The sequence below is a fragment of the Equus asinus genome, chromosome 13 (genome assembly GCF_041296235.1).
Source record: "Equus asinus isolate D_3611 breed Donkey chromosome 13, EquAss-T2T_v2, whole genome shotgun sequence".
Classification (NCBI taxonomy): Eukaryota; Metazoa; Chordata; class Mammalia; order Perissodactyla; family Equidae; genus Equus; species Equus asinus.
The window spans coordinates 41,344,004-41,371,324 of record NC_091802.1 but is presented as its reverse complement, the minus strand read 5'-3'; the positions used below and the strand labels follow the sequence as shown (position 1 = coordinate 41,371,324).

Genomic DNA, 27,321 nt, shown 5'->3' with positions numbered 1-27,321 from the left:
TAAGCAAGAAACCCAATGCAGCTATTAGCTTTCTTGGTTCATTTTCTCCCCAGCCTGGCCGGCGTGGGCTGGGCAGGTCCCACCGGGCTCTGTGATTCCCCTGAATTCTGTGGTCAGTCAGGAGCTCACTCTTCCTCCCTGACTGCTGTTTCTGCCCCTGCAGGTTGGAGGCATCAAGCCCGGGTGCTTTAAGATTGGGAATACAGGTGGGATGCTGGACAACATCCTGGCCTCCAAGCTGTACCGCCCTGGCAGCGTGGCCTACGTCTCGCGTTCTGGGGGCATGTCCAACGAGCTCAACAATATCATCTCTCGGACCACAGATGGTGTCTATGAGGGCGTGGCCATTGGCGGGGACAGGTGATCAGCTAGGGGGCCACACCGAGTGTGGCAGGCTGGGAGACAGGGCCCTGAGTCCTCTAATCTCTGCTTGCTGCTGCTGGGTTTCAAGCGCATGGGAATGTTGCTGAAGTCCATAAAGTGGGGCAATTCTCCTTTTGTCTCAGGATTGACATGAGCCTAAAATCAGAAAATATAGGGAAAGATGTTTTGTTTTTTAAGGTATGGTTTTTTGGTGAGGAAGATTGGCCCTTAGCTAAAAGGGAAAGATGCTTTTAAAAGGTGTTTGGGGTTTGGGGGTAATTCTGTTTGTTGTCTGAGGTGTGGCCATAGGGAGGCAGCAGAGTGCAGTGGTTAGCGGGACCAGTTCTGAGATGGGACCAAAGGAGTTGAAATCTGAGTTTCCCTGTTTACCCAGGGGTGCATCCTGGGCAGGTGACTTACTCTCCCTAGACCTCCATCATTTGCACATATCAAATGGGTAAAATAATCCCACCCACCTCATGGGGTTGTTGGGAGGATTAAATGAGGTCATGTATACAAAGCGGCTAACACAGGGCCTGGCACTTGGTATGTACTCACTAAGTGTTAGTGTAGTTAGTAATAGGGAAAGGAAAAGCTCTATTCCTTTACTCTCTACTGCCAGCACACTCACATTTCTGGCCACCAAATGTGGAGGCAGTTTTCCCACATGAAGCCGTTTTCCAGTTCTCTGCAGACACCAAATCTTGTCCTCCAACTCAGTTCAGCTCTGACACTATCCACCTGGACCAGCATCAGTTCCTCCAGGTTAAGGGCTGAGGCTCACAAGGCTGCCTCCCTAGCCCCTGCTTCAGATGCCAGTCACCAGTCTGGGCCTCTGGTACTTCTGACCGACTGGTTATAAATCGGTGATTTCCATGACCCGCCCCCCCCCCCCCTCGGGTTTGATCCTTTGCTAGAATGGCTCACAGAACTCAGGGAAAGTTTACTTACTCGCTTACCAGTTTACTATAAAAGGATACAACTCAGGAACAGCCAGATGGAAGAGATGCACAAGGCAGGTGAGGGGGGCAGTGCCGGGAGCTTCCATGCCTTCTCTGGGCACACTACCCTCCCAGCACCTTGGTGTGTTCACTCGCCCGAAGATCTCCAACCCCCGTACCTGAGGGGTTTTTATGGAGGCTTCATGTAGGCGTGGTCAGTCATTAATTCCACTTCTCTTGAGCATATCAAAAGCACATGAAGATCTGCAGAGAAGCTTGCATGGCCTTAAATAATCTTTTTGCAGACAAAAAGACTCATGTGACAGTAGGAAAAAATATATATATACAGACCTATATATGAACCTTCTAGCAATAGCCTGCCCTCCTAAAACATAGTTTGCACATTGTATTAATTATCTATTGCTGTGTAAAAAAAAAACACAACAAAGCTTCAAATGACAGTAAATATCTACCCTCGGGGTTGCAGTCAGCCGTCAGCAGGGCCGTACTCAGCTGGAAGAGGCTGCTCCACGTGGCTGGCAAGGGTTCTTCTCTGGGCTTCTCTACAGGCTGCTTGGAGTCCTAAGGACTCAGCAGCTGGCTTCCCCCAGAGTGAGCAATACAGAGAGAGTGCCAGAAAGAAGCGTTGTTTTCATAACCCCACCTTGGAAGTCAATATCACAGGATCATTTGTGCCACATTTTGTATATTAGAAGCTAAGCATGAAATCCAACCCATATTCAAGAGGAGAGGTGTGAGGTTCCCTTTTAAAAAGTATTTGTGGACATGCACTCTCCAGGACCTCTTACTCCAAGCGAGCCTCTCTGGGCTTACTGACTCCTCTTCCCTCCCTACCCTTCTCTTCCCTTGTGCGCCATTTACTGCCTCCTCCTCGCCCCCCGTTATCCCTAAGGCATCTCTGGACCCTCCCTGGGCATCCACACCAAGAAGACCCCACAGTGTTCCTAGTACAAGCGTGCTTCCCACACCTGTATACACACCCCCACATCTCCTCCTGATCCCATATGCCCCCCTGCTCTCCCCAGGTACCCCGGCTCGACATTTATGGATCATGTGTTACGTTACCAGGACACTCCAGGAGTCAAAATGATTGTGGTTCTTGGAGAGGTGAGTTATTTAAAAAAAATTTTTTTTTCTGATTGCAAAAGTAATGTATGACCTCAGTTTTTTAAAAAATTCATGGACTTTGGTTGTATATAACTTAAAATGACTGTCCCTGGTAATCACACCGCCTAGACTCTGGGGCCTAGAGGTTGTCACTGTTAACACTGCTCTGTTTGTTCCTGAAAAAGGAATTGTGCCTCCCAGTGCCACAGGACATTTAGTGCCAGTAAAGGAGGAGCTTTGCACTGGCTAGCCATGGTCTGCCTGGCTGGCAGTGCATAGTTGGCTGGAGTAAAAAGTGCATTTTTTTAAACTTGGGAGAGTCCTATAACCCCATCCCTTGCTTGTGCCTCTGATCAGGTCTAGTCCTCAATAATTGTGAGATCAGGAAGGGGGGTCCCAGGGACTCCCCTGGAATACCCATGTCTTCCTTCCATCTGATCTCAATCTCCCGGGCTATTATTTGCTAGAGCCACGTCCCCTTGGTTTATAACCAGGTTGTAACTCAGGACCCTTGTTGACTCTGGCCCCTCCCGATGTGGGACAGGCCTTCCTGCTGCACTGCTGCTCTTGGAGCACTCAGCATGGGCCCCACTAACCTGTGGGCTTTCTCGGTCCCTGTTCCTCGGCAGATAGGGGGCACTGAGGAGTATAAGATCTGCCGGGGCATCCAGGAGGGCCGCATCACCAAGCCGGTGGTCTGCTGGTGCATCGGGACCTGTGCCACCATGTTCTCCTCCGAGGTACGCCGGGACAGGTCACTCCTGGGCGGGGGTTGAGAAGCCAAGAGGGGCATTTGAGGTGAACCGTGTGGTCATCTTAATATTATCAGCTAGTTCCTCCAACAAATGTTGGTTACTTGCATCGTTGCTACAAGGTCCGGCTGGGGCCCTGCTCTCTAGGAGCTGAAATTGAGTTGGAGGAGACAAATTAATCAGCAGATTAAGGCTAGATCAAGGCCCTGAGCCCCTACTCGGAGTAGGGAGCAACCACTGTCTGGAGGAGTTGAGGCGTCACTGAGAGGGTGATGCTTGAACTGCGTCTTAAGGGATGAGAAGGAGTTTGCTGAGTGAAGAGGCCGAGCGGGGAGAGGACACACCCCAGGCACAGAGCTGGGAGGGGCATGTGAGAAGTTCTGTGTGGGGAGAAGGAGGGGAGCTTTGTTCTCGATGTGTTAACGTGATATGACGTCAGTGGAAGTGCCTGCCAGCAGATTCTAAGTACAGCACGTAAGAGATGGGAGATACACACACTCTCCACCTGGGTCTGGTAAGCCAGACTTTGGCCCCTGTGCTCTGGCTTAGAGAAGCCTCTGCCTTGAAAACCGAGGAAACCACCACTTGTCGCCAGTCAGTTCATCAGTAGCTGAGCAGGCTCTGAGTGGAAGGCCCTGTCCTCATGCTGTGTATTTATGAAGGGAAAACTTGGCCTTCAAGGCTTCCTGCAACGATGACAATCCCTGCGCTTAAACCCTCAGTTCTTCCTACCAGTGAGCCTCGTCACACTGCTCTTTCTCCCTAGGAGGCTTCCCTTTCCCCTGCAGCTTCCTGCCCACCTCTAAGTGGCAATATTTGTCCAGTTGTAAAACACACCTCTCCAAACCAGCAGTTCCATTTCTACAGATTTACTCTATGGGTATGCATACAAAATATTTCAGAGTATATGTGCAAGGATCCTCACTGTAATGTTGTAATGGCCAAAAATGGAAACAACCTAAATGCCGGTCAGGAGGGGACTGTCACCCTGGCACAGCCGTGTAACAGAAAACCAGGCAGGCAGGAGAAGAATGAGGTGGATCTTGATATGTCAGTATATTAAGAGTTTAAGGTATATTAAATCTAAGAAAGGGTGGGGTCTAGTAAATGCTTATATTATGATCCATTTTGGTAAGTGTTAACTGTATATGTGTGTGTATTTTTTTTCCTAGTAGGTGAAAGGGGAGGGGGGCTGGGTCATGGGGTCCTGCCCATCCTTTAGAGATGAGCTCTGCTTTTACAGGCTTGAGAATCAGCTCTTGGTGATCCTGTGTGACCAGGGCAAGTCACATAGCTTCTCTCTACCTCAGTTTCCTGGGCTGTAAAATGGGCTGATGTGGGGTTGTTGTGTGGCTTAAATAAGGAAGTAATTGTAAAGGTCTAGCACATACAGGTCTTGGCAACTTTTCATTTCCATTCTTCAATCCACTTGTTCCATGAAGCTGTTCCTGATTCTCTTTCTTCTTGACTGCTTTCCCCTCTACCCCGACAGCCAAAAATAATTCCTTCCTCCCCCTCCATTGTTTCTCTTAACTAACTGTGCCTTCTCAGCCCTCCCCCTCCCCACCCCACCACGCTGAGGACATCACCTCCAAGAGGGCAACGACCTTGCTCTTCTGTTTCTGGCTGAGTGCTCATGATTGTCCCATGGGTTGGGCAGGTCCTCAAGAGGTGGTTTTGTTTTGTTTTTTGAGGGAGATTAGCCCTGAGCTAACATCCACCACCAAGCCTCTTCTTTTTGCTGAGGAAGATTGGCCCTGAGCTAACATCTGTGCCCATCTTCCTGTACTTTATATGTGGGACACCTGCCTTAGCATGGCTCGATGAATAGTGCGTAGGTCCGCACCTGGGATTTGAACCGGCAAAGCCTGGGCCACTGAAGCAGAGCGTGTGAACTTAACAGCTGCGCCACTGTGCCAGCCCCTGTTTTTGTTTTCTAATTAGTTTTTAAAACTTCCTTTATGAAATTTTAAGCATACTTAGATACAAATGCAAATAGTACGGTAACTCCTCAGCTAATGGGTGATTTCTGAATTCTGAACAGGTCACATGACCTTGCAGGACTTTCTGCCCCCTGGAGGAGATATGATAGGTACACAACTAAATCTCTACTCATTGGCCACCTGAGACAGCTCCTGGGGAAAATGAATGAAGAACTGGGGGATGGGAGTAGAGACAAGGGAGTATCGGTAAGGTGGTATTTTTCAGAAGTGTGTTCCACAAAACACTGGTCCTGTAGCAGTGTTCTCAAAACAAAACAGAAAAACCCAAACCGAACAAACAGGAAAACAAGAGAACTTCTAGGCATTATGAACATGCAGTATAATCTATTTCCCTTTTAAAATTTTTGCTTTTAGTTTTGCGAAATCTCGGAGTTACACTTGTTTGACTTCCTTGAACCGAGTGTTATCTCAGGTTATTCGAGTGCAGAATCTCTTCTTCCCACCCCATCCACCCGATTATGTCCTACAGAGACTGCATTGGGAACCCACTGTGAGGCATGAGTTTTCAAGTGTTGCTAAACATAGCAGTGGTTCCTGACCTTTTCAACACGTAAGGCCCCTTTTGTTATATATGGTGATTGAGAGCACAGAGGTCAAATTCCCTAGGTTCAAATGCTGCTGCATACTACCCTGTGTGGCCTTGGGCAAGTTGCTTTACCCCTCTGTGCTTCCATTTCATTTTTTTATAGGGGACAGGCAGAGCTACTGAAAGATTAAATGAGTAAAGCTCTTAGAAAAGTGCCTGGACGTAGTGAGTGTTATTTAAAAAGGTTGGTATCATTATGATGCCCCACCACACCCCACCGTAGGTCGGGGCCCCAGATGTTTCATTAGGTGAATTCCTTTTCCCCCTTGCTTGATCAAAGACACTTGACACTTAGCTCTTCTGATTGGTTTTCTCTTCTCTCTCGCTCACTTCCCATAGCCAGTCAAGCCCCACATTCCACTGGATTGGTATTTTACCTCAGTGCACGCTCAGGTGTAAGGGGGCAGTTGCTAACGGCTGCAGGTGGTTGTTGCTGTGTGGGAGTGCAGGCCTACTGGTGCAAAATCTGGCTTTTTAAGAGAAGCTGGGAATTTGTATCTTTACATGAAATCTTCTGTTTGTTTGTTTTTTAAATATTGGTACATACTTTATAAAAAGTATGTGTGGGACATTCAGATCATGCCGGTGAGCTCAGCTCAGCCTAAAGTTGCCAGGTTGTAACTTCCCTTCTCACAGATTACTCAAAACCAACCCCGATTCTCTATCCCCTGACCACTGACCCAGGGGAGGCCGAATGAAGGTTTTGTGGAGTTGGGCTGTCAGACATTGTGTCCTGGCTCCAGTACACCAGCTGTGTGACCCTGAGTAAGCTCCTGAACAGCTCAGTGCCTCAGTTTCCTCATCCGTAAATGAGAGTCATCCATTGTACCTATTGAGTGAATCTGCTTGAGGCTTGAATGAACTGGGGCATGTAGAGCGTTTAGCAGGGTACAGCCCATAGCCAGTGCCGACGTGTCCCAGGAGCCTTTGTCCCGGGGGCTAACAAGTCCTGTAAAGTGCTCTCCTTCGCCCTCCAGGTGCAGTTTGGCCATGCCGGAGCTTGTGCCAACCAGGCGTCTGAAACTGCAGTAGCCAAGAACCAGGCTTTGAAGGAGGCAGGAGTGTTTGTGCCCCGGAGCTTCGATGAGCTTGGAGAGATCATCCAGTAAGTGGACCCTGGGCAGGACCCAGCCTCCTCCTCCCTTACTCTGTCCCTCCTGAGGACAGCAGCCTCGCCGACACGGGTGTGTCGAGATTCCTCCTCCCTCTCGGGAGTCTGGCGCAGCTGTACGATGGTCCAAAATCCTTTCTTTCTCTTTGGCTTTTGTTTTGTTTTTTGTTTCTAGAAGCATAGTTACAGGCTGTTAGGCTGGTGTCAAAACACGTTCAGTTTCTGAGCTTATCTGCTTGCCTGGCCACAAACGAGAGACGAGCATAGAAACGTTTAGAAAGGGTCACCTGTGAGTGATTGTTGAAGTGACTGGATCTCCTGTTGTCTCTTCCCATTCCTCCACTTCCCACTCCTTGCCTGGCCTCCAGGTTCGGCTTTCTGCAAAACCTAGTTCAGAGAAGCGGGGTGGGGGGGTCTTGGCCATAACCTGTCTTCATTTAGTTCTCAGGAATCCCACTAGTGAGAATAAGCCTCTGACAGGACTGGGGACAGAGCTGAAGAAACCTGAAGTGTTTGGGTTGGATGAAGGAGCGTTCTTGGGATGGCTTAGAAGAGCCCAGAAGGATAAAATCCACGTGGATGTCTTTTCTCCTGCCCCTCCCCCACCTCCCAGGTCTGTGTACGAGGATCTTGTGGCCAAAGGGGTCATTGTCCCTGCTCAGGAGGTGCCGCCCCCGACTGTGCCGATGGACTACTCCTGGGCCAGGGTAGGTGCCGTGTGTGTCCCCGAGTGTGGGCAGGGGAGGTCTGGGGGCTAAGGAGGGGAGTTTTGAGTTGATTTGGCTGGAACCCCTAGAAACCAGGCAGGCCCTACTACTCAGAGCAACCACACAGCCCCAGCTCTGGGCTCCAGATCCCGCCCTGACGGAGGCTTCCCCAAGGGCCTCAGAGGAACTGCGTGACAGACTCTTGGATCCCACCCCTTCCTTGTGTGCCAGGGCTTGCAAGGTGGCCCCTCTGACCAGTGGGTCAGTAGGTCCGATACAAGGCCGAGGAGGGCGAGGCACAGCATGGATCTCTCACAGCTGTGTGGCCTGACCTGGGAACCGGGCCAGGCCAGACGTTGTGCCCTAGAGTTGTCTGCACTCGCTAATGGATTTCAGGGGTAAAGCAGAGTCTACTCTGCCTACTTGTCTGAACGGCATAGATGAAGAGCTCATTTTCTTAATCTACAAGAACTCTTAGAAAACAGTTTTAAAAAGACCCACAACCCATTAGAAAAATGGGTAAGAAATAGACTGTCAGCATGAAAAAATGCTCAGTCTCACTCGTTATAAATGGAACCAGAGTAAAAGCTTTGATACCAATTTTCTCCATCAGGTCAGCAAAAATAAAAACATTCTTTGATATGCTACTCGTACGGATGTGAGGAAGCTGCTGTGCTCACTCGTGGTTGATGGGAGTAGAAATTGGCACAGCCTGTCTGAAAGGCAGCTGGGTCACATCAGTCAAATTTAAAAGTGCTCAAACCTCATGGCCCAGCAATTCCATGTCTAGAAAGCTACTTCAGAGAAATGCACGTACACACAAAGAAACACATTGAAGCATATTTTTCTAGTTGACGGTTATCAGTGGAGGAATGGCTAACTTGTAGTATTGTCATGTGGTGGGATGCTATACAGCGGTTAAAAGGAATGAATAGATCTGTCTGTGTGCCAACATTTATGGAGTGAGCCCACATTCACTGAGTAAACAGCGTATTATGGGACAGTATATCTGTTATGATATGCACACTGAACAGTGTTGTATGTTCTCCCTGTGTCTATGGATGTATGTAAATAAAAGTAGAAAAAGAAAGGTCCAGAAAGGTGTCCACTCAACTAACAAACACTAAGGCAGGAAACCAAGATGGAGTGGAGGTCAAAGGCAACATAACTTTATCTCTTCTCTTATAGATTTTTAAAAAGGAGAGTGTATTTGTTCATGTTACTTTTGTAATTAAAATCTAATTTAAAAGTATATTTTGGGGCCGGCCCAGTGGTGCAGCGGTTAAGTTTGTGTGTTCCTCTTTGGCGACCCAGGGTTCACTGGTTCAGATCCTGGATGCAGACCTATGCACTGCTCATCAAGCCACGCTGTGATAGGCATCCCACGTAGAAAATAGAGGAAGGTGGGCACAGATGTTAGCTCAGGGCCAATCTTCCTAAAAAAAAAAAAAAAAAAAGGTATGTTTTTGGTTATAAGATTCAGAGCGGATAACTGAAGAAATAGGCTTAGACAGAGTTGGCCGATGATACATACCCCCATGTGCCCCAACTCTGGAAACAGGAAATTCAGGAGCTCGGTCCCCTCGCCTGGGGAAAGTGGGGGAGCCCCCATGTCCACAGCCATGGGCCTCATTACATTTTGGTGTGGGGTTGGCAGCCAGATGTGGAGTGTCTTAAGATTCTCCCTTTGGATTCATTCTTCCGTTTCTTAGCCAGGTGGCCTTGGGCTGGTGACTGAGCCTCTTTGAGTCTCGTTTCCTCTGCTGTAACACGAGGGATCAGTCTCCTTTGTGAGTTAAAATGAGCTGATGGATGTCAGGGGTTTAGCGCACTGCCTGGCTCCGCAAATGCTCAGTACTGAACAGAAATGGTGCTGAGGCTGAGCCAGTGCCGTGGGCATGGTGCTCCTATTTTCTATGCCTGAAATCATCGAAGAAAAGGGCTTTTGTGCCTCTTTCTTGGGAGGTGTTTGTCTGAGAGTTGTTGGTTGGCTGCCAGAATTTAAGACATTCCTTGTGACACTGGTTCTGAGAGCACAGTGGGATAGGCCTGGAAACATCTTTGTGGTCACCATAGCACTGCTTCTGTCTGTCCCCACCTCTACTCAGGAGCTGGGCTTGATCCGCAAACCTGCCTCGTTCATGACCAGCATCTGTGACGAGCGAGGCCAGGAGCTCATCTACGCGGGCATGCCCATCACTGAGGTCTTCAAGGAAGAGATGGGCATCGGTGGGGTCCTCGGCCTCCTCTGGTTCCAGAGAAGGTGAGGCCTGGAGGGCAGAAGATAGTAGGGCCCTGCAACTTGGAGTTAATGATTTTCTCCTGACAAGGGAGTTGGGGTGGGCAGCCTTGGGGAATATGTCCAAGGTCAGTCTTTATGGCCTCAGATCAGTTGAAAGGCCAGAAGGAACAGAGACAGGCTGTTCCCAAGTCTTCCCAAGACAGCAAGGCCAGACTCAGCCAAGAGAAGTAGAAAGCAATGACCTCATCAGACATCCTGAATCAGCCCCTTTCCCCTGGGAACTTTTAAAGAAATGGAACAGTTTAAATGCAGGCCTCTGGGGAGAAAGGTAGGGGTCAGCAGGGAGATATGGATGGAGCTGGTAGCTCAGAGAGTGCAGGCCTGGTGGAGTTGCTGAACAGGCATAAAGTACCTTGATCGTACTGTGTCCTTTGCAAATTTGGGTCTCGTCAGCCTGAATGTGAGAAAAAACTGTTTTTTTTTCAATTCCCAAGCTTACCCCTCCCCTGGGACCAACAGTTGGGCAGGGGGGCCAGCGAGTACATGATTCACAGAGCCCTGGCTTGGGGTGGCACTGGGCAGAGGCCAGGTTGAAATCTTGCTTTGTGTCCTGCCCTCACCTGCAGAGAGGTGGGTCTCAGTCCTGTCTGGGGCCCTTCCTGGGAAGAGCTCATGGGCTGTAACACCTGAGCAGGTTTCACTCTGCTTTTGTGTCCCCACATCTCCAAACTTTATTCTTTTTTTTTTTTTAATTTTTATTGAGATTATGATAGTTTACAATCTTGTGAATTTCAGTTGTACATTATTGTTCGTCAGTCGTGTTGTAGGTGCACCACTTCCAGATTTTATTCTTAATTATCAGTTGGGAGGCTGACCATGCCTGGGGCCTCCTACATTGTGGAAGGGACAGGGACCTCACCTCCTCTCTGTCTGGTACCTGAAGGGTAGCCACAAATAGAGGTCAAATCGTGTTGCAGCAACTCATGCTGAAAACTGCTGCCTAAAGAAGAGATTTCAAACCCTGGTTGCTAACTCTTATTTTAAAGCAGAATTTAATTTTAGCAAAGTCCAGAGCTGCTCCAGAATCAGGAGGTTTTTGCCTTGGAGTCATATGAGGGTGTTAGACCTGGATTGGGAGATGCTGCCCTTCTTGACTTTGAGTGACTTATCTGGACAGATGGGAGAAAGTAGAAGCATGGCCTTGTCAGTGAACCTCCTGTTCAGCAGCTCGCCTTTGCCCACCCTCCTCCAGGTTGCCCAAGTACTCCTGCCAGTTCATTGAGATGTGCCTGATGGTGACGGCTGATCATGGGCCAGCCGTGTCTGGGGCTCACAACACCATCATCTGTGCTCGGGCTGGGAAGGACCTGGTCTCCAGCCTCACCTCGGGGCTGCTCACCATTGTGAGTACTGTTATCCTGGGAGGTGGACAGCGGGGACACTGGGCTTTGGCATCATGCCACTTGGTTGCAGCAGGGTCCTGCAAGGAACCCCTGAGTGTAAAACCCCATTGCTGGGGGCTCTTCGGGGCCTGCCAGGTGGGTCTGTGAAGCTGAAGGAGACTCTTACAGCTCAGGGTAACATGGGCTTGCTTCTCCTTCAGGGGGACCGGTTCGGGGGTGCCCTGGATGCCGCAGCCAAGATGTTCAGCAAAGCCTTTGACAGTGGCATTATCCCCATGGAGTTTGTGAACAAGATGAAGAAGGAAGGAAAACTGATCATGGGCATCGGTCACCGAGTGAAATCGGTAGGTTGTTGCTCCCTTACGGGACTGGATCTACAGGGTAGATGGTGAGGAGAGAGCATTGACTTAGCTGGGAATACCCAGGCTCTTGAGTCCCAACATGCAAAAGTTTGGATGTGTTGACAGATGCCAAATATAAAGCAGCTGTTTTTTCCATGATAGTACAGCTTGCCCTTAAACAGTTTTTATCTTGTTGAATTGTGGTGTGAAAATATGATGAGCTGGCAATTTGGTAACCTTAGCTTCTGCCCAATGAACCTTATAGGATAAAGGACAAAGGTCAGGGTTAAAGGGACAAATCGGTCACCTTAGGCTAGATGATGTTGTGTGCTACAGTAAGACTACTCCAGAAATCTCAGTGGCTTACAACAGCAAAGGTTTGGTTCTTATTCACCCTACATCCACTGTGGGTTGGCTGCAGCTCTGTTCTCCATCATCTCTGCTGAAGGAGCAGCCCCTATCCAGGATGTGCTGCCTTATGTCAGAAGGACAACAGCCATGGCAGAACCCCATGAAAGCTCTGACGGCTTCTGCTTGGAAGTTGCATGGCTCACTTTCGCTCAGATTTCATTGGTCACAGCAAGTCACATGGTTAAGCATGCCATCACTGGGGCAGGAAGAGCAATAATATCAGGGTCAGCTTGATTGGGAAAGGTGTGGGGGCGTGGTGAATATTTTAAATGGCTAATAGAGTCCCCCATAGTGCACGGAGTCCCTGTGTGTCCTGGGAATGAGTTGTGTTTAGAAATCAAAGGGAAAGAGAAGAGGTACAGCTGTTCAGGGCCTTACAGGGACAGCTCCTTCTAGGTCCCTTAGCCTCGATGTCCTTGGTTCTGTTGCTCCAGAAACCTCATTCAGTCAGTCATTCCGCTGATCCAGGCAGGGTGTATGACTCACATTAATAGAAGAGGGCCAGGCATGTGATCTGAGACACCCCCGTCCAGGCATCCAAGTGCCTGGCCAGCTCAGGGTAGGCCTCCAGAGTCTGCTTGATGAGCAAGGACTGCATTAGAACCAGGGCACGTGGTTAGTTCTGGGGGACGTTTCATCCTGGCTTTGCTGAACTCTGCTCAGCCGTCCCCAGCTCGAGAGCAGACAGTGCACACACAGCGCAGGGCATCTTTCTGAGATAGCGTCAGCCCTGCACTGCCACACGTAGTCTTTTGGGCTCCCTCCTTTCTGGAGTCCATTGTGACCGATCGTGTCTCTTTGCTAAGGGAGGTCACTGTGGCATTGGGATTCGGCGTGTGTTTAAACCATCTCACTCCCCCACTGACAGATTATTGCTTCCTGTGGGTTTCTTTACATGGTTCGTTGCCATTCAATGCAGGTCCAGAGTTTTTCCTGAAATGTCAGGGGTGCTTTGCTGCCCCACTGCCACCATGTGCTTGCTTAGTTAAAAACTGAGAGCTTGAGCCAGCCCTGATGGCCTAGGGGTTAAAGTTTGGTGCTCTCACTGCTTTGGCGCTCCGGGTTCAGTTCCCAGTCACAGAACCATACTACCCGTCTGTCAGTAGCCGTGCTGTGGCAGTGGCTCATGTGGAAGAACTAGAAGGACTTACCACTAGAATATATAAGTGTGCACTGGGGCTTTGAGGAGGGAAAAAACACTGAGAACTTTGTTACAGCTCAACTTGACTACTGAGTTGGTGGGCAGCATGGCTACTGCTAGACCCTAAGACTTCTGGCTGGAGAGTGGGTGAGCCCCAGCCCCCTGCTGCTTAGCACCATAGGACCCACAGCTAACTCACGTAATGTCTCCACGTCTCAGTTCCTTGCTTGTAACGTAAAAGGGAGAACCTACAAAGGTTGTTCTGAGGCTCAAATGAGATATGAGAGGACTTCAGAAACCTTGAGCCCCACAGCAGCGTCATAATCTGTGCCACATGGAATCATGCACGTGGATCAGGTCCCTGAGACACACCTCCCGGATACATTACGTACAGTAGTGTCCACCTGCGACACGACCATGAACACATCCCTTAACAGCAGTGTTAGAGTTGGTTCCTTGGTAACTTTGGGTCACTTTCCAGATCAACAACCCAGACATGCGAGTGCAGATCCTCAAAGATTACGTCAGACAGCACTTCCCTGCCACCCCCCTGCTCGACTACGCGCTGGAAGTAGAGAAGATTACCACCTCGAAGGTAAAAAAGAAAATGTCCCTAGTTCCCGAATCACAGTTTTGGGTGAATTTCTTGGGGAAAATGAAAGCCAGGTTATGTTCTAATTGTGCAGCTAAAATCAAACCTGGTTTTCTGGTAAATTTTATTTCAGTTGCATAACTAAGTTCAACAGACATATATGAAGTGTCAACCAGGCGAGTAAGACACGGTCTCTCCTAATCAACCGGGTTGTTTTGGTGGGAGGTTTTTAAATGGTGGTTAGAATTGGTGGTAATCATAGTAGTAGTAATAGTGGGAAATTACAAGGAAAAAGTGACAAATCATGTTAATGCCTTGAATTTTTTGCCTTCCCAGAAACCAAATCTTATCCTGAATGTAGACGGCCTCATCGGAGTCGCATTTGTAGACATGCTTAGAAACTGTGGGTCCTTCACTCGGTGAGCTTTGCAACCCTCTTCTTCTTCAGAACATTGATTGACTTTGTTGTTATTTCTTCCAAACTCTAAAAGCCCTGCATGCTCATTATAGAGGATTTAGAAAATAGGGAGAGGCAGAAAGAAGAAAATGAAAACTGCCTTTACTCCCACCACTGGGTACACCCCTTTTTTCTCCTTTGAAACCAAAGAGAGCCAACTTCTCGTTCCCGGGTGGAAGTCAGACTGTCTGTGGGCAGGAGGGCCGTCGCGTGAGCCATTTTAAAACTACAAGTCGATGGTGTGTTGCAGGGAAGAAGCTGATGAGTATATTGACATTGGAGCCCTCAACGGCATCTTTGTGCTGGGGAGGAGCATGGGCTTCATTGGTGAGTTGTTGTTGTTGTTGTTTTAAGAGTTTTTTGGGGTTTTTTTTTACCCCGTGGTTTAGCTGTACCACTACCCATGTGGTTGAGTTTCTACAAAAGAGATGTCACGTTGTCTTAACCATTGTTCCTAATCCTTCCTTCCTTCCTTTAACTTCCCCCTTATCTTTATCTTTGTCCCTTTGTTTTTGGAAATGACTTCAGTTGCTAGCCTGAGAAAACAAATTCAACAGTTTCCTTTTACCAAGGCTGGCAGCTGCCTATGGAATGGATCTGGATTTACTTCCCCATTCCTTTGCATCAGGAAGATTTCCCTTCTTTGTCTTCTCTCCTTCACCAAACTTTAATAAACTCACCAACTCTTAACAAAAGGATGCACTTGCTCCATTTTAGGACACTATCTTGATCAGAAGAGGCTGAAGCAGGGGCTGTATCGTCACCCGTGGGATGATATTTCATATGTTCTTCCGGAACACATGAGCATGTAACTGAGACAGGAATCCTCCTGCAGTAAAGTGAAGACAAGAACTCCTCCCCCTGGAAATAGTGCTCAGATGGCTGGCCCTGGAGTTTGCTATAGGATGAGCCTGGATGTAAATAGCCACCAGTGTACAGGCAACTGAGGACCAACATCCACAGGCTAACACTGTTCATTCCACACAAAGAAGCTTCATGTTTTTTGTGGGGTTTTTTTTAATACACATAGAAATAAAAACCAAGCCAATACTTGTGACATTTGCTCTGCTCCCTGCTGTATTTATTATCTGGAAGTATCTAAGCACGTCAGGGTAGTGTTTTTCCGCATTGTAGGGTGTTATGATGTTGCTTTCTTTTTTCCTTTAGTTAAATTTTTTTCTTCCCTTGGAGGAAGAGAATGAAACTTTTAAGACCTCAAGATACTATACATTTAAAGCACCCCTAATGTCTTGTTTTTCCACTTCTCTCTTCCTCCCCATATAACATGAAGAGCATTGTATTAATCTTATTTTTTTTAGGATGTTTGTATGTTATATGTTAAAGATTTGTTTGGTATCCTGCTGAAATGTTCCATGTTGCAGACCCAAGTCTGCTATGTCAGTGGGATGGATGGGGCCATTGCATCCTTAGCCATTGTCACAAAATATGTGGATTAGTAATTTAAAATGTAAAGTTATAACATACATATTTTAAAATGGAAACACAAAGCAAAAAGCTGTGAAATGTCTTGTGTCTTACGTTCTCTGTATTTATGCAACTGATTTGTCTGTTACTGAAATATGGGTCTAAGGACTCTGCTCCAGCCAGTTTGCATCTGTAATCCACAAAGATTCTGGGCAGCTGTCAACCTCAGTCTCTTCTCTATATTATCATAGTTTGGTTTAAATAAACTATATAGTAACAGTGAAGACATACTGCTGTCTCGTGTCATCTATATCCTTTCATCTGCATTCCTTTGAACTGTACTTTCTAATAGTTTTACTACATGTAGTTTTTAAAATGTTTATCCACTTCTTAAAAAAAAAAAATCAAAACACTATCTTCAAGGGGCTGGCCCCGTGGCCGAGTGGTTAAGTTCGCGCACTCCGCAGCAGGCGGCCCAGTGTTTCGTTAGTTCGAATCCTGGGCGCGGACATGGCACTGCTCATCAGACCACTCTGAGGCAGCGTCCCACATGCCACAACTAGAAGAACCCACAACGAAGAATACACAACTCTGTACCGGGGGGCTTTGGGGAGAAAAAGGAAAAAATAAAATCTTAAAAAAAACACAAAACACTATCTTCAAAAAAACAGAAATCATTCTATCTTCTCCCCTAAATTTGCACCTCCCCTTTCCCCGTGAGCAGGAACCAAAGCCCCGCCCACCAGGATGTTCAAACCAAAGGCACCGGAGTCATCCTTCCCTCTACTTCTCTATCTGGGCGCCAAGTCCCTATCTGGTCTGCTCACTCTGCCCCTAGTTCTACCTTGTACCCTTACAGTCCATTTTCCACGCAGCCACCAGTGATATTTTTCAAAACAGATCTAATTGAGCCACTTCCTTGCTCAAAACCCAAAAGTGGCTTTAGTCATCTTAACAAGTATATGGGGAACAGTAACTATGCACCAAGCGCTATGCAAAACACTTGACAAGCATCATCTCATTTAATCCTCACAGCGATCTTCCAACGCAGATAATATACCCGTTTTCAGAAGATAAATTCGTTCAGAGATGATAAGTAACTTGATCACCCTCATCCTCGTAGCTGGGGCTCGGTCTCAAGTCTTTTTTTTTTTCTTTTTAAAATTTTACTCCAAAGCCACTGTAAATCTTTAAAGATCCTATGTTGCCATACAAGACACCAACAATGGGTGATGGCCTAAGGTGGCTTTTGCTTTACAAGGCGACCGCGAAGAGCATGCCACCCACTAAGGGGAAGGAAACAAGCCATCCTTCCACTGACACCTAGCGGGAGGCCTCGGGGGGCGCAATCACAACTGGCCAGCAGTACGACCGAGCCTTTTCCAAGGTGGGCCCGGCGCGGCGGCGCGTGCGCAGACCCGGGGCCGCCGGCTCCGCCCCGCGCCCACTATTTATTCCCAGAATCCCTCTGTGTCGCACCAGAACGGCCGGATCGTTCCGAGGCTACGGCGCTCGGGCGCGGCGGCGTCAAGATGGCGGCGGCGGCGGTGGCGGCTGCGGCGGCGGCAGCGGCGGCCGCATCTCTGCAGGTGTTGGAGATGGAGAGCATGGAGACGGCCGCCGCCGGCTCGGCGGGGCTGGCTGCCGAAGTCAGAGGCAGCGGCACGGTGGACTTCGGGCCTGGGCCCGGCTTGTCTGCAATGGAGGCGAGCGGGGGCGACCCGGGCCCGGAGGCTGAGGATTTCGAGTGCAGCTCTCACTGCTCGGAGCTGTCGTGGAGGCAGAACGAGCAGCGGCGCCAGGGCCTCTTCTGCGACATTACCTTGTGCTTCGGCGGTGCCGGCGGCCGCGAGTTCCGGGCGCATCGCTCGGTGCTGGCCGCCGCCACTGAGTACTTCACGCCCCTGCTCTCGGGCCAGTTCTCCGAGTCCCGCTCGGGCCGGGTGGAGATGCGCAAGTGGAGCTCCGAGCCCGGGCCTGAACCCGACACCGTGGAAGCCGTGATCGAGTACATGTACACCGGGCGCATCCGCGTCAGCACGGGCAGTGTGCACGAGGTGCTGGAGTTGGCCGACAGGTAGGCGGGGAGCGGGGGCCGCGGCGCCGGGAGGCGGAGATGCGGATGCTCCAGGGAGGGCGCAGAAGGCGGGGAGAGCAGTGCCCACGGGTGGGCTCGAGTGAGCCCTGAAAAACTGCCTTCACTGGAGACTTAACTGAGCGCCCACCGGGTGCTGTGGGGCAGCCGCTGCGCCGCGCATTGAGGACGCCCCCGGGCAGTCCCGCGAAGGCGCCCTGCTCTGAGGGAGCTCAGATTCCAGGTGGAGGGACAAAGGCAGTGAAAAAGAAAGCCTGCGTGTAATAAGTGCTGTGTTGACATTGAAACGGGATGAAAAGATAGTGATTGGGTAGAGGAAAGAGGTTTCTGAGGAGATGACATTTAAACCGACCTCTAAACGGCAAGGAAGAACTGGCCGTGCAAAGATAGGGAACGAACATTCCAGGCAGATAGTGCAACGGCCCTCAGGCAGGATTCAGCTTGGCTTAGAGAAGAACTAAAAGAGAAATCCAGTAGGGCGAAGGGGAGAAGGTGTGTGAAATGCGTTGGAATAAGGAGTTGGATTTTACTGGGTGGTGGGAAGCTGGGTAAAGAAATTATCTGACTTAAATATTTTAAAAGATGATTCGGCTACTGTGGAAAATGGATTGTAGGGGGCAGGAATGGATGCTTCAGAGCCTGGTTAGGAGGCAGGTGAATGCCATTTATGGAGATGGGGAGGAGTCTGTTTTGGCAGTATTATGTTATGGCTGTGTCATTTTAACAAACACTTATTGAGTACCTATTATGCATCAGATCAGACACTGGGTTCTAAGGAGCTGGGGATTCACTGGTGAACAAAACAGACCAAAATCCCTTTTCTCATTGTATTTTTGTTGGTAGATGGACAATAAATAAGTGAAATGGGTAGCGTGTTGGATGATTGTTATAGCTATGATGAAAAATAAAGCATGGTGGGGCATATAGAAAGTGCTGGTGGAGAGAAACTTTTTAAAATTGGATGGATAGAGAAGGCCTCATCAAGAAGACATTTTGCAAAGAACTGAAGGAGGCGAGGTAAAGAGTGTTTTGGTCAGGGGACCCTGGTGTAAAGGCCCTGAGGTGGAGCTTGTCTGGATGTTAGAGAATAACAGGAATTCAGTGTGGCTACATCAAAGGGATGCAGGGTGAGGGGAGAAGGAGAGGCCTCAGGGTGGTAATGGGGATGGATCCAGGTGGCATCGGGTCTGGTAGGCCTGAGGAAGGACTTGAGCCCTTGATCTGAAGGAGATGGAAGGGTTTGGGGCAGAGGAATGGTGTAATCGGATTTGAAGAATTGTGCTGTGTTGGAAAAAGGACAGAGCAGTGGGGAAGGGGCTGCAGGGCAGAAGCAGAGACTAGTTTAGGAGATTGTTGCAATGGTCCTGGAGGCTTGGGCTGAGGAGGGAGACGTAAAGGTGATAAGAAGTGCTCCAATTCTAGATATATTTTGAAGGTAGAGGAGATGGATTTGCTGTAAGGCATAAGGGAAAAGACTGCTAGTTTTTTGACCCAAGCAGTCAGATGGAGTTGTTACTTACTAAGATGTGGAAAACTGCAGGAAAGCAAGCTTGGGAGGAAGCTTAGGAGTTTGGTTTTGGTCCAGGAGATGTCTGAATAGGCAGTTGGGTATAAGAGCATTGGGAGCTAGAGATGGGGAGGAAATTAACCTAGGGATGGTAATTAAAGCCATGAGATGGATGAAGTTACTTAGGAAGAGAGGGTAGCTCGAGAAGAGCAGGGGCAGGACTGAGCCCTGGGGTTCTCCAGAATGTTAAAGAGGAAGCCTAGAAAGAACGGGTGTCAGGGAGGGCGTCACCAATCATGTCAACTCTGTCAACGGTAAGTGATCTTTGGATTTGGTGATAATAGAGGTCTTTGATGGCACATTGACAAGAGCCATTTAAGTTATCTTGCTATAAAGAGCATCAGAAAAATGATACACATGGACATGTTTGGGGAGGACTCAAGGGAGGTCTGTCTTCCTCTCCCCCGCTAAGATTGTATAGAGCATGTTTGTGTGCTGGTAAAAAATGAATCGGTGGAAGGGAAATTGATGTTACAGGAGCAGGGGAATATTTGCAGGAGCAAAGTCCTTGAAGCCAAGAAAGCGATAGAATCCATCTATGTTAAAAATGGAAAAGCTGGGGCCAGCCTTGGTGGCCTAGTGGTTAAGGTCGGTGCACCCCGCTTCAGCGGCCGGGGAACCAGGGAACCGAACCCAGGTTTGGTTCCTGGGCCCCGACCTACACCACTCACCAGTGGCCATGCTGTGGTAGCAGCGGCTCACATACAAAAAGAGGAAGATTGGCAACAGATGTTATCTCAGGGCGACTCTTCTTCAACAGCAACAAAATGGACAAGTTGGACGGGGAAGGCAGAGTGTAGGGTACAGCTGCAGGCATGTTGGGTGGTGGGAAGATGAAGTTTCTGCCTGATTGCTTCTGTTTTCTCAAAGCATGAGGCTGGGTCACCTGTAAGAGGGTGGTGTGGGGCCGGGCGAGCGTAGAGCTGAGGGAGGGAGGCTTGTTGAATGTAACTGGATGGAAAAGAGTCATTGCACTTAGGCAAGCTGTGCTGGCCTCCATCCTGTGAGCTTGAGTTTTTAGATTTGTCCCTGCTTTATTGGAGAGTTGCAGGCGAGGAGAGGAGAGAACACCCCAGGCAATTTACGTAAAACTCTAACTGCTCTCCATCTGTCAGCTGCCCAGCACTTTTAGGTGTTCTTCTAAGTGCCCTGCAACCATCACATCAAATCTCACCATCACTTCTGAGGCAGGATCCCTCTCCCTGCCACCCACCTTGCAGGGCACTTACAACGTAAGGAAGTCATAGGGAGCGCCCAGTGCGATGCCCATCACGTGCAAATACCTAGATGTGATAGCTATTGTTTTCATAGAGCAGTGTTTCCAAACACTGTCCAAGGGAATGTGTGTCAGAATTACCTGGAGTGCCTGCCAAAAAGAGGACCTCTGGGTGGGGGTGGGGGCAGCCTGGGAATCCAGTGACTCTGGCACCCACACATGTCTGAGAGCCACTAGAGCTCTTACCACTCCCCCTTTTCTTTGTTTTATCTCTAAGACGCTGTGTTCCCCGAAGAGGGTGAAAGGAACCTGTCTCATTGATCTTTATACACTAAGCACAACAACTATAACAACAAATGGTTACTGAAATGGGAGAGGCCCGCACTGATGAAGTCATCCTTATATTGTTTACGGTTCTCAGTTCTGGGGACTTCTCTTTTTAAAGCAGTGGTCTCTAATTGGCCACCCTGGCTGAATTCTGCCAGAGTTATGGATTTGGCTGAAACTCTTGTGGTGTTTTGTTTTAATTTAACTTTAAATGAATTGAGGTCAGCAGACAACTTCTAGTCAGCCACATGCCAAACCCCCTTCTTCGCTTTTTCAACCTGAACTGTCCTGCACATGTTTTTTCTTGTTGTCGTTTTATTTCCTGGCTTCTTCAGATGTGTAAGTTTGCCTTGCCACCCTACTTAAGGGGAACTGACTTAGGCCACAGCCTCCAAGGACCAGCCCTTCCCCCGTCCCCGGCTGCCCAGGGAGAAAGCTGGTGCAGAGGAGGTTAAAGCCTCTGACACAAAGCCCCCACTGCTGCTCCTTCTGACGTTTGAGTCCCCGAGCGTCCCAGGAGCCGCAGTTCCTGTGCCATGGAGTCCACGCTTAGTAGAGTCCCTTCGCTGAGAAGAGGCTGGTGCCTGGCATGGGGTTGGGGTAGGACGGCATGGACAAGTTCGGACTGGGATTTGTGAAAATAAAGTATGGGACTGTTGTACTTTAGTAAAGGATATGTTCTGGAAAACCTTAATAATTAAGAACGCCATTGTGTGTGTGTTATATATATTATGTGTGATATGTGATTATGCATAAACTATATAAAATAATTTAAAATATCTATAAAGATGATTTTATATATGCCTTTAAACACACTCAATTTGAGAGCGTTTGCTTTTCTTCAGATGCTGTGCATCGAGTGAGGTAAAGCTTACCATTTCAATTTGTATAATTCAGATGCTCTCAAAATGCACCCACATAAAATATGCACTTTTGAAAATTAATCTTTTCTCTTTCTTTTGGTTTTAGGTTCCTATTAATTCGTTTAAAAGAATTTTGTGGAGAATTTCTCAAGAAAAAACTTCACCTGTCTAATTGTGTGGCCATTCACAGCTTAGCTCACATGTATACCCTGAGCCAGCTTGCTCTGAAAGCTGCCGATATGATCCGGAGAAATTTCCACAAAGTAATTCAGGATGAGGAATTTTATACTTTACCTTTCCATCTCATTCGAGACTGGCTGTCAGACTTGGAAATTACGGTTGATTCTGAAGAGGTTCTCTTTGAAACAGTTTTGAAGTGGGTTCAGAGAAATGCTGAAGAGAGAGAGAGATACTTCGAAGAACTTTTTAAATTGCTCAGGTTGTCCCAGATGAAACCTACTTACCTTACTCGGCATGTCAAGCCAGAGAGGCTGGTGGCCAGTAATGAAGTTTGCGTCAAGTTAGTGGCCGATGCAGTGGAGAGGCATGCTCTGAGAGCTGAGAACATACAGTCTGGCACATACCAGCATCCCGCTTCTCACGTCTCCTTATTACCTCGTTATGGGCAAAACATGGACGTGATCATGGTTATTGGAGGGGTGTCAGAAGGAGGGGACTATTTAAGTGAATGTGTGGGATATTTCGTCGATGAGGACAGATGGGTAAACCTGCCCCATATTCATAATCACCTTGATGGACATGCTGTTGCAGTAACAGAATCCTACGTGTATGTTGCTGGATCAATGGAACCAGGATTTGCTAAGACTGTGGAAAAGTATAACCCAAATTTGAATACGTGGGAACATGTTTGTAGTCTGATGACAAGGAAGCATTCTTTTGGGCTAACAGAAGTCAAAGGGAAGCTCTACAGCATTGGAGGACATGGCAACTTTAGTCCTGGCTTTAAGGATGTCACTGTTTATAATCCCGAGATTGATAAATGGCACAACTTGGAATCGGCACCAAAGATTCTTCGAGATGTCAAAGCACTAGCCATTGAAGACCGGTTTGTGTACATTGCTGCCCGAACCCCTGTGGACCGGGACACGGAAGATGGATTAAAGGCTGTAATTACTTGCTATGATACGGAGACTCGACAGTGGCAAGATGTGGAATCTTTGCCACTTATTGACAATTACTGTTTTTTCCAAATGTCTGTGGTCAATTCAAACTTTTATCAGACAGCATCATGCTGTCCCAAGAGTTATTCTTTAGAAAATGAAGAGGCGGTAAGAAAAATCGCCAGCCAGGTTTCTGATGAGATCCTTGAAAGCTTACCCCCAGAAGTCCTAAGCATTGAAGGAGCAGCTATTTGCTATTACAAAGATGACGTTTTCATTATCGGAGGCTGGAAAAACAGTGATGATATTGACAAACAGTATCGGAAAGAAGCCTACCGATATTGCGCTGAAAGAAAGAGGTGGATGCTTCTGCCTCCCATGCCGCAGCCTCGTTGTAGAGCCACTGCTTGCCACGTGAGAATCCCCTACCGGTACTTGCATGGCACACAGAGATATCCTATGCCTCAGAACTTAATGTGGCAGAAGGACCGGATCAGACAGATGCAAGAAATACATCGGCACGCCCTAAACATGCGACGAGTGCCAAGCTCTCAGATCGAATGCTAGGTTCTCTAATACGCGCAGCTGAAAACAGTTATACGTACCTGTTTCGTGAGGGTGAAGATGCCCAGACTGTTACTTGAAAAAGTATGTTGATAACTTATTTTCTACCTGAACTAATTATTGCCCCATATAAAGGAAATAGAGGTAAAAACTGAAGAATGGGAAACTCAATTCAATATGTGGCAATTTTTGTTACTTGCGGTGTTTTTCTGACTTTGGTTTGTGTGTGTATGCTAGCTAAATAAGATCTTATTAAAGGCAAGTGGAAAAACCAGGTGTAGTTACTTGGCTGTCTTTCTGCCAACAAGTTTTAACTCCTTTGTCTTTAGGGACTTATGTTTTGAACATGCTTTAAGCACCAATTTTATTTGCACATTTACTTTGATATTCCTTTTCATTTTTTCCTGAATGGTTGGTTTTGGCAAGATCAGAATTTATGCACTGAGCCCTCATCCGCAGGAGGTATGTGCAATAGTGAGACTGAAATTTGAAGGAAAAAGCACAATATTTCATCAAGATTTCAGAATGTTTGCATTGATATTTTGTTGTATGTGTTTATCTAGAAATGCTATTTTTATTTCTAGAAGAGATGACTGATGAGAAATTTGTGATTGGCTCATGCATTTTTAAATATTTTCATTTCTTTTGCAACTGTGTGAGAGACTTCAAGCTATCACTCCAAGATGATGTCGCTGGCAAAAGTATTGATCTTTAGCTGACTGAATACAGAGGAAGTTATATATGTGAAATTTGTTTCTCTAAGAAGAAAAGTATTATTAGTGTAGCCTAAGAAATCAAAGGCATTAAAAAATTTAAAAACACTTTTTTCGGGAGTTGCAGGCTTACTTGAGGATAAGTTAATGAGTGTAAATAATGCCTATGACAATCGACACTGAATGCCTTCAATTTTAAATTTAAAAGAAACTTTTTTCAAAATGAAAAGGAAATAATTTAGACAAATGTTGCTAAAGAGAAGCCTTCTTACTTCTCAGCCCTGATTGTTACAATGTTTTATCCAGTTGCCCTAGACTTTCTTTGGAATTTTGCCTGAGTCTAGAGTACCAAATTTGGGTGCATAATTATGGCTCTTAAAAATATATTTCTGTAGTTAGTGTTTATTTATTCATATGCATCCTTCTGATTCTCTTACGTATTCCCAAGCTTTATACACATTAGCATTCAGGTTGACTCTTAGCATTCAGTTAACAGAACAGACTCCTGCTCTAATGGTTTGCAATGTGCGGCCAGTCTATTTTTCTTGTTTCTTTCAGAATGTTTCTACCTTCTTAGACATTCCGGTATGCCATTCTAGAAGTTGAATTCCAAATGCAGTTATTTTTTTTCCTAGTCCATTATAGTTTACCTTCCTATTAGTTGTGTCAAACATCAAAAAAAAAAAAGCACAACCAGAATTTTTGGCTCTCAATTTGCTGTAAGACTATTAATGTTTAAGCCCTTGGACTCTATGCTAAGAACTTTCCTGAAATTTCTAGCTTAGTATTCCTGACTGGGACAAAGTTTTTCAGTAAAATGTGTTGAAAGTCTGCTTTAAAACAATTTAATTTAGCCTGGGGTGGGGGTGGGAAACTGCAAGTTATATTTCTATGTGAGGATATATATCCTACCCCACCTCTACCATTTTCTCAATTTCCATTTGCTTTTAGTTATTTTAATAACAGCCATTTGGGTTCTGAGAAGTGCTAATTCTTAGTTGTGAGAGGTTTATGCAAGTAAGACAGAAAAACCCACTGAGTACAGTTCTCGTTTCTCTGTGCTAGCAGACTTCCTTTTCTTGGTGGTGGTGATAATTTAGCAGCTCACTAGGATACCAGTTTCTCTCCACAAGGGCGTGATGTTAGGTTTTGGGTTGTTTTGTATCTCAGAGTTGTCTTCTGAGACAATCATTACCAATTTATTTGTAGGCTTGTCTTTTTTTCACATCATGTGGCAGAAATTATGACTCATAAGATTTAGGTATAATCTGGTTTTGAAAACTTGACTGAAACTGTTGTTTTTTGACTCAGCAGGCAGCCTAGGCCATGGCTGAAAAGAAGGGGTAAGTCCTTCCTTGCATGATGACGTGTGCAGGTTTTCCTGACTACTGAATTTCTAATTTTCATATTGGAGTTCACATGTGTGATTTCACATCAGTAACTTGTGTTTCTGAAATATCCTAACTAACTTGTTAATAAAGAAAGAAACCAGATTTGCTTAAATCTGTTCAAGGCTGACATTCTGAAATTCTGAACTGGAAGTAACTTCCCAGAGTATTTGGAAAGTTTCTGATTATGATAACCAGCCTAAGATGGCTCTTTAGGAAAGAAATTTCCTTTCTGATGACAACTTAAAGATTGTGTTTGGTAATCTAAACAGTTAAAAATACAGCTTTAAAAAGACAGCTTAATGTGTATTCAAGCAAACTTTTTTGTTGGTTTTGTTTTTGTTTTGTGGAAGGAAAAGAGAGGAATTGATAATACCAAAAAGTAAAATAACTGCACATAATCTTTTGTGAGGCTGCTTATATCTTACAGTGGATATCCTTTAACTATACCTACCCCACACGGTTTATAGTAAACATCAGTGTCTCTGGAGAATGTCAGTCATGAGCTCACTGTGTAAGTCTCACTTGCGGTGTTTGCATGATTAGTCTTGTGTATCTTGATATCCAACTTTGCTTTTGCTGTGCCAATTCAAAAATATTTTGCTAAAAACATCTCAAAATTCATTGACATCAGTTTTGTTTTGATCACTTTGTGTCGTATAGTATTTCTGGGACCAAAAAATGTAAAAATACTAACTTTTAAAATATAGAACAGAAGTTTGAAGCTGGAAAGATAGTGTTTATGGAAGACTTGTGTGCTTTTGTACTTTAAACTCTTCGGGCTGCTGGTAAGGCAGTTTCCAGGGCACACTTTTTCCCCTCTCTGTTTCTTGACTAGTGTAGCATGTTGTATGTTTAAATACTTCATTCTCTGCTTCATAACTCTAATATGAACACTATACTATAGCTAGGTAAGCTAAATTGTATATTTTAGTTACTTGGCCTAATCAAGCATAAATAAAGGGACTTTTTTTGTACTTCCTCAAATTAAGCTTAAATAAAAAGGGTATATTGGCCACCTTTTGTGTCTTTTGAAAGTATACAGAAGTGTGAGGCAAGTTCTCTGCCTACACTAGAAAAGTAGGGTGCTTATAGATGGCTGATTAACTGCAGAATATTTAAGAAACCATTCAGTTTCCTTTTTTAACTGTCAGACGTTTTGGCACAGTTCATCACTGCGGTTTGTGACATTCTTGAGAATAGTCCATTTTTGTTTTCGTTATAATGCTTATATTCTAACATGTTCTGGTGATTGGAAACAAAAGCGCTCACAGTGGAGTGATGCAATACAATAACAATAACATGATGTCGTAGTCATATTGCTTCAAGGAGTTTAACTGGGGAGCGGAATAACTGCTCTTTCTCGATTATGTTTGTTAGGGCTTTTGTCTTACTCTGTATGACCATTACTACGAATGTCATACTGAAGCACATACACTAGAGCGCTTGTTAACTTCATCCTCCTGCATAACGCACCCGTGAGAAGTAGTGCTTGCTAGATGTCTAAAGATCTTAGGATCCACGTACTAGGGCTCGCCGAGTTATCTGTAAGATAAATTATTAGTTGGAGCTGATACCCAGTGAGTTTTTGGCTGGTGTTATCCGAGCCCCCACTCCACTGAAAGTGAAATCTCGACTCTCCTATGAAGTCAGAGGAGATGTAGAATTTAGGACACTTTGAGACATTACATTGTAAAATAGCTTGTTTTGTGTTCCTAAAGCTATCTTGTTCTGTGTTAAAGCTACTACTTGTCTCAGTGTAAGTTTTAAATAAACGTATTTCTTTAGAGCTGGTTTGTACTGTGTGATTTTTCCTTTTTATTTGCACTGTCAGATATAATTGCTTTCTTCCTTCTTACTCCCT

The 27,321-nt window shown here is 46.5% G+C and overlaps 2 protein-coding genes across 7 annotated transcripts in view; both read left to right on the top strand.

Annotated features, from left to right (window-relative positions):
- Positions 1 to 15,887, top strand: part of ACLY (ATP citrate lyase) — a 40,607-nt gene extending 24,720 nt beyond the window's left edge. For all 4 annotated transcript variants that reach the window (XM_014833662.3, XM_014833665.3, XM_044744342.2 and 1 more), the window contains 12 exons: positions 164 to 360; positions 2,351 to 2,432; positions 3,062 to 3,172; positions 6,751 to 6,878; positions 7,498 to 7,591; positions 9,700 to 9,854; positions 11,086 to 11,236; positions 11,437 to 11,580; positions 13,611 to 13,724; positions 14,058 to 14,140; positions 14,429 to 14,505; positions 14,896 to 15,887. In XM_014833662.3, the coding sequence (XP_014689148.1) occupies positions 164 to 360; positions 2,351 to 2,432; positions 3,062 to 3,172; positions 6,751 to 6,878; positions 7,498 to 7,591; positions 9,700 to 9,854; positions 11,086 to 11,236; positions 11,437 to 11,580; positions 13,611 to 13,724; positions 14,058 to 14,140; positions 14,429 to 14,505; positions 14,896 to 14,990 (1,431 nt within the window). In that variant the 3' untranslated portion in view covers positions 14,991 to 15,887. The remainder of the gene's footprint in view (positions 1 to 163; positions 361 to 2,350; positions 2,433 to 3,061; positions 3,173 to 6,750; positions 6,879 to 7,497; positions 7,592 to 9,699; positions 9,855 to 11,085; positions 11,237 to 11,436; positions 11,581 to 13,610; positions 13,725 to 14,057; positions 14,141 to 14,428; positions 14,506 to 14,895) is intronic.
- KLHL11 (kelch like family member 11) lies at positions 15,887 to 27,246 on the top strand. Of its 3 annotated transcripts, none has more exons than XR_006512343.2 (3): positions 15,887 to 17,680; positions 21,778 to 23,440; positions 25,384 to 27,246. XR_006512343.2 is itself a non-coding variant. In XM_014833840.3 (2 exons), exons 1-2 carry the CDS (start codon positions 17,136 to 17,138, stop codon positions 23,357 to 23,359), a joined length of 2,127 nt encoding a protein of 708 aa, XP_014689326.1. In that variant the 5' UTR covers positions 15,887 to 17,135; the 3' UTR covers positions 23,360 to 27,246. The 3 variants fall into 3 exon arrangements, 1 of the variants encoding a protein (XP_014689326.1); XR_011493840.1 differs by having other exon boundaries at positions 25,381 to 27,246; XM_014833840.3 differs by having other exon boundaries at positions 21,778 to 27,246.
- The last annotated feature ends 75 nt before the right edge of the window (positions 27,247 to 27,321 follow it).